Consider the following 6,283-nt stretch of genomic DNA (forward strand, 5'->3'; position numbering starts at 1 on the left):
TTCATTGTTTAGTCCAGAGAGAGAGAGAGAGATTTCATTCCCAATTTACTAGAAAAATGATAGGCCCAATTAGTTATTAATAGCCCATATTTGATTGCCCACAGGGCCCATATATGTTTCCTTGTAGTTTGCCCGGAGCTCAAGAAACGATCTGCTACTTTGAGCTACTTCTTCGTCTTCTTCGTCTCTCTCTCGAAACCCTTTGGCTCGACTTGATTACCTCTCTTCAGTAAGGTACGTTTCCGATCCTTGATCGAGTTCTGGAATCGTTTAACTTCTCTTGTAAATAACGATAAAGTTTACATACGCTCATGTATCTCGTACTAGATCTGATTCGAGTTTTCGAGAGGAAAAGATCGTTGCTTGGCATCTGGGTTTGGTTTATTTCATGCTAGATTAGCTCCAATTATTCGACGGGTGGTTATAATTTTGATCAATCGAGTGTTTTCACTGATTCTGTAGGGTTTAAAAAGATGAAGCTTGATACAAGTGGGTTCGAGACCTCCATGCCCACGATTGGATTCGAGTCGAGCAACGATATGCTTGATGGGTTTTCTACTGTGCCCTCCTTTGACCTTCCCCGCACTACTGATGTGAGTTTTTTTGATTAACCTCTTTTGGGTTCATCCGCTAAGCAGTGTTGTGGGTGGTTGATTTTGATTAACCTCTTTGTGTGTGGGTTTTAGTTCGATGGGTTTCAGAAAGAAGCAGTACAGATGGTGAAGCCAGCGAAAGGAACAACTACACTCGCTTTCATCTTCAAAGAAGGTGTCATGGTCGCTGCTGACTCTCGTGCTAGCATGGGTGGATATATCTGTATGTTCTCTTTCTTCCCTCCATCACTTTGCTTTTAACTGTTTTAGCTGTGGAAAAGATGCATCCTTTCGATATAGTATGACTGTGGCAGTAACAAGTAGGATGGAGATTAAGTTAGCTTGTTGTTGGATTGTTTCTTTTGGCTAATGTTGTATTATTGCTTTGCTGATGTTTTGTATTGTTTTTTTTTTCCTCTATGTAGCGTCACAATCTGTGAAGAAGATTATTGAAATCAATCCTTATATGCTTGGTACAATGGCTGGAGGAGCTGCTGATTGTCAATTCTGGCACAGGAATCTTGGAATTAAGGTACATTGCTCGCTTTCTTCTTCTTTTCTGTCTGTACTGATGCTTAGGTCTGTGGCGTTATCTTCCTTTCTGTTGGTATGGGGAGTCTTGTTGCGTTGCTAAAGGCTTTAGTTCCTTTTTTTTTTGTGTCTGTATTGTCTAACTAGAAAGGTTTTGGTTTGTGTTATGGTGAATCGTTGGGTTGATGAATATGCATTTTCTGCAACATAGTTAGTGGCTTTAGCATCCTTGTTCTGTGAACCAAACATTTTTGTTATATCGAAAGACAAGTATTTTGTGAAAGCGATGTGATACTTTTCATTTGAGTGTGTATACCCATTTTTGTCTCTAATCTCATTATGTATTTTGTCTATGCAAGTGCCGTCTACATGAGCTGGCAAACAAGAGGAGAATCTCTGTTTCCGGAGCTTCAAAACTTCTAGCAAACATGCTCTACTCGTACCGTGGAATGGGACTTTCCGTCGGCACGATGATCGCTGGATGGGACGAAACTGTCAGTGAAACCAACTTAAATATCTTCATTTACTCCTCTCAAAACTTCTCATCCAAGTAAAAACATTTGACATTTTAACTCATTGGATACAGGGTCCAGGACTTTACTATGTCGACAACGAAGGAGGAAGGCTCAAGGGAGACAGGTTTTCAGTCGGTTCCGGTTCACCATACGCTTATGGTGTACTTGACAGCGGGTAAATCAATTGCCCCCAACAACATTTTCATCTCATCATCCCAAACTCAAAACCATAATCTAATGTTGCTTCTATCACTAGGTACAAATTCGATATGTCAGTTGAAGAAGCTTCCGAGCTAGCAAGGAGATCAATCTACCATGCGACATTCCGTGATGGAGCCAGTGGTGGAGTTGCTAGCGGTTAGTATCCCCAAATGTGATACTAAACTTTCAAGATACTTAACCTACCTCATATAATAATAACATTTGTCTATTCTCATATTGATCAGTGTACCACGTGGGTCCTAATGGATGGAAGAAACTGTCGGGAGATGATGTTGGGGAGCTACACTATCACTACTACCCTGTGCCACCAGCCACTGCCGAACAAGTCATGGAGGAAGCGGCCGCCGAGTAATAACATTCACTCTCTAGCTTAAACTTTGTTTCTCAACTATAAGATTCTCCTTTTATTCTGCAAGTGCACACTCTTTATTTTGTTCAAGCAGCTCTGGTTCAACCATGAAATTAGGAACCTGTGATTGGTTTTGACAATTTGATTAGGTAAGCTTTCATGTGCAATCTGAATATTCAAAACCGATCAAATAGAACCGAACTATTTCAAATAGTCGACTGTGACAGCCGTAGACTTTTGTCTGAAATCATTTATCGAACGCAGCCCCTATTAGCAAGACAAGACCTGGCTCAGATAGTGACTGCATGTGATGTTATGACCACCACATGCTTTTGTCACGTTTACTATTCAGAAATTAAGTATTTTCTGGTACAACTTTCAACAAACATGACGTTATTAGGTTCTCTCTCTTCTTATATATAGACACAAAACACTCGATAACCAAGTTCATATCTACAAAAAAAAGAGCAAAAGAGAAGAAAAACAGAGGAAGAGAACAAATGGCTATCTTGTTCTGTTTCTTCTTGGTTTCAATTCTTACTCTCTTAACATCGATCTGTCTTAAAAGGATGACAAACTCAAAGTTTAAACTTCCTCCAAGCCCTTCAAGTCTTCCAATCATTGGAAACTTGCATCATCTTGCAGGACTGCCTCATCGATGTTTTCATAACCTCTCCATCAAACACGGACCAGTGATGCTTCTCCGTCTCGGGTCTGTTCCAGTGGTTGTGATCTCATCGAGTGAAGCAGCTGAAGCAGTTCTCAAAACTCATGACTTGGAATGTTGCAGCCGACCAAAGACGGTAGGGACCGGAAAACTCTCTTACGGTTTCAAAGACATTAATTTTGGACCGTACGGTGAGTATTGGCGGGAGATGCGCAAACTCGTGGTCACCGAGCTTTTCAGTCTTAGAAAAGTTCAATCATTCAGGTACATAAGAGAAGAAGAGAGTGACTTCATGGTGAAGAAAGTATCAGAATCCGCTTTGAAACAATCTTCTGTGGATCTAAACAAAACTTTCTTCTCCCTGGCCGCAAGTGTAATTTGTAGAGTAGCTTTAGGACAGAACATCCACGAGAGCGGCTTCCTTATTGACCAAGAAAAGATCGAGGGACTTGTTACCGAAGCAGCGGAAGCTCTAGGGAGTTTCACTTTCTCTGACTTCTTCCCTGGTGCACTCGGAAGATTTGTAGACTGGTTGTTTCAACGACACAAGAAAATTAACAAAGTCTTTGAAGACCTTGATGTCTTTTACGAGCAAGTTATTGATGAGCACTTGAAGCCAGAAGGAAGGAAAAATCAAGATATTGTTTCCTTGATATTGGATATGATCGATAAACAAGAAAGTGAAGATTCTTTCAAACTCGATATCGATAATCTCAAGGCAGTCCTCATGGTAAAATCTCATGTTAAACCATGTTTCTTGTGTAACAAGTAACAAGTAACAATGATTAATCAGACTTGGTATGTTTTTTATGGAATGTTTCAGGATATATTTCTCGCGGGGGTTGATACAAGCGCCATAACTATGATTTGGGTGATGACCGAGCTCGCTAGAAACCCTCGTGTGATGAAGAAAGCTCAAGAAAACATTCGAGCCACCCTAGGGCTCGAAAGGGAGAGAATCACTGAAGAAGACCTAGGAAAAGTTGATTACTTGAAGCTCGTAATAAAGGAAACATTCAGACTACACCCACCAGTTCCACTTTTGCTCCCAAGGGAAACAATGTCTCACGTCAAGATTCAAGGCTACGACATTGCCCCAAAGACACAAATCCAAGTTAACGTATGGACCATAGGACGTGACCCCAAGCGTTGGACCAACGCTGAAGAATTCATCCCTGAGCGGTTTGAAGATAGTTCTGTAGATTTTAGAGGACAACACTTTGACTTAATACCGTTTGGTTCTGGTCGAAGGGTATGTCCTGCGATGGTAATGGGGATTGCTACCGTGGAGTTGGGCCTGATGAATTTGCTTTACTATTTTGATTGGAAATTGCCTGATGGAATGAAAGTTGGAGACATTGATATGGAAGAAGCTGGCATTCTCAGCACTGTCAAGAAACTACCTCTTGAACTTGTGCCCCTTCAACGCCATTAATGGGGAGTCAGTGAAGCTCTACAACACGGTGATAGTTTGTGTGAACCGAACCTTGTAGATATTTCGAAATTATTGTAAAATATAATAAAGATTTAATGTAATTTATCCTAAAGTAATAAAGTTTGACAAGTGATCGAAAGATCTTATTATTATTTTACTATTTTCTTCAAATCCAGTTTGTGATCAAAAGATCTTATTATTATTTTACTATTTTCTTCGAATCCAGTTTGTGCCCACTCCTACTATAGTATTATAAATTTGTACAACTTCCAGCTACCAGCAAATCTCTATATTAATGCTTAATGACTTGGTCACTTGGGGATGGTGAAATTTCTTTTAATATTCATTTTTCGCTTCAAAATGTATGTTAATTTAGTTATAATGCTATATCCCTAGTGTGAAATGCCAATAAACTAAATATTGATATAATTTAGACGATTGGTTGTAAATCATATGCGAATTTTGGAATGTTGGAGTATCAACTTATTTCTCGTTTTGCTTTAGAAGATGTTTTACTGAAATAATTTTGTTTTATGTTCTTTGTTGGGTGATATATTTTCAATGCTAGAATATAAAACCTTTTCAAGTTTCTAATAACAAACGAATGGACTAGTAGTTTCCCATAAATAGGAAACATAAATCAAAACAAATCCGGACTTGATCTTCCAAAATGACCAAACCAGACAAATAAATATTATATAGTTTGGACTGATAAACATTGTTAATAAAGAAGTAATTCAACCACCCTCAGGAAACTTGTACTCACGTCCATCGTCGTGGTAAGAAGACTTTAGATAGATTATGAGTGTATTAATTAAGTTTTGTGTTAAACGATTGAATATTTTAATCGAACAAGTCCCTGTTAGCAACAATAGAAGACATGACCGACGATCTAACAAATCAGTGCCAAGTTATACAATAAACCAATCATAACAAAGTCAAATAGAACATGTGAGTGTCATAAAAGATAAATCCTAAAACTCAGAGAGAACAGAAAGAAACTATATATATTTGGGACCAGCGTACGGCGCGCGAGCGTCCGTGCCGTAGACGGAACCCTTCCACTACAAGAAAACAGCTAGTTTCTTATGGACGATTTCGTCGGAAATCCGTCGGAGTAAGCCATTTCCGACAAATTTCCGACGAAAACAGTCGTTGGTTATAACTCGTCGGAAATAAAAATTTCGTCAGAATTTCGTCGAAATTTCTGACGAATTTCCGACGAAATCCGACGGACATATTTCTGACAAAATTCCGACGGAAAAAATTACGACGAAACTCCGATAGACAGAATTCCGACGGACAGATTTCCGACGAAATTCCGACGGACAGATTTCCGACGAAATTCCGACGGACAGATTTCCGACGAAATTCCGACAAACATATTTCCGACGGACTTTATAAATTATTTTTTTAAAAAATAAAACAGATTTTATTTAAATATTTTTAATAAATATTTTTAATCCATTAAATATATATAAAATTTTAAAATTAGAAAAACGATTTTTAAGATAATTATTTTTTTAAAAAATCTTTTATAATAAATATTTTTAATTCTTTATATATATATAATTAAAATTAGAAAAACGTTTTTGTAGTATAATTGTTTTTAAAATCCTTTATAATAAATGTTTTTATAAATTTTTAAAAATATAAAACGGTTTATAAATTGAAAATATTTTAAAACAAAGAGAAAACATTTTTAAAAATTTTTAAAAACTTTTTGTAATTGAAACCTTTTTCTACTAACTGAAAAACGTTTTAATTAAATCGAAAAAGGTTTTGATAAATTTTAGAAACCAGAAATTTTTTATAAATTATAACAAACTTAAATTTTTTTTATAGAAACTTAAAATGTTGTATAAAAAGCTTAAAACGTTATATAAAATTATAAAAACGTTTTGAAACAATAAAAGATAATAAAAACTTGAAAGCATTATATATATATATATATATATATATATATATTTT

General features: G+C 36.8%; 2 protein-coding genes across 3 annotated transcripts; both read left to right on the top strand.

Annotated features, from left to right (window-relative positions):
- Positions 1–122: 122 nt before the first annotated feature.
- On the top strand, positions 123–2,377 carry LOC106308007 (proteasome subunit beta type-5-B-like). 2 transcript variants are annotated; one of them, XM_013745113.1, is made up of 9 exons: positions 123–234; positions 328–374; positions 463–593; positions 687–816; positions 1,019–1,125; positions 1,484–1,618; positions 1,711–1,814; positions 1,896–1,996; positions 2,086–2,377. In XM_013745113.1, the coding sequence occupies exons 3-9, from the start codon at positions 474–476 to the stop codon at positions 2,211–2,213; spliced, it is 825 nt and encodes a 274-aa protein (XP_013600567.1). In that variant the 5' UTR covers positions 123–234; positions 328–374; positions 463–473; the 3' UTR covers positions 2,214–2,377. The 2 variants fall into 2 exon arrangements, with proteins under 2 accessions (XP_013600567.1, XP_013600566.1); XM_013745112.1 differs by lacking the exon at positions 328–374 and having other exon boundaries at positions 124–234.
- Positions 2,378–2,662: 285 nt separating this feature from the next.
- On the top strand, positions 2,663–4,445 carry LOC106308141 (cytochrome P450 71B2-like). The gene is made up of 2 exons (XM_013745270.1): positions 2,663–3,607; positions 3,701–4,445. Exons 1-2 carry the CDS (start codon positions 2,711–2,713, stop codon positions 4,310–4,312), a joined length of 1,509 nt encoding a protein of 502 aa, XP_013600724.1. The 5' UTR covers positions 2,663–2,710; the 3' UTR covers positions 4,313–4,445.
- The last annotated feature ends 1,838 nt before the right edge of the window (positions 4,446–6,283 follow it).

Source organism: Brassica oleracea, chromosome C8, assembly GCF_000695525.1.
Source record: "Brassica oleracea var. oleracea cultivar TO1000 chromosome C8, BOL, whole genome shotgun sequence".
NCBI classification, from domain to species: domain Eukaryota; kingdom Viridiplantae; phylum Streptophyta; class Magnoliopsida; order Brassicales; family Brassicaceae; genus Brassica; species Brassica oleracea.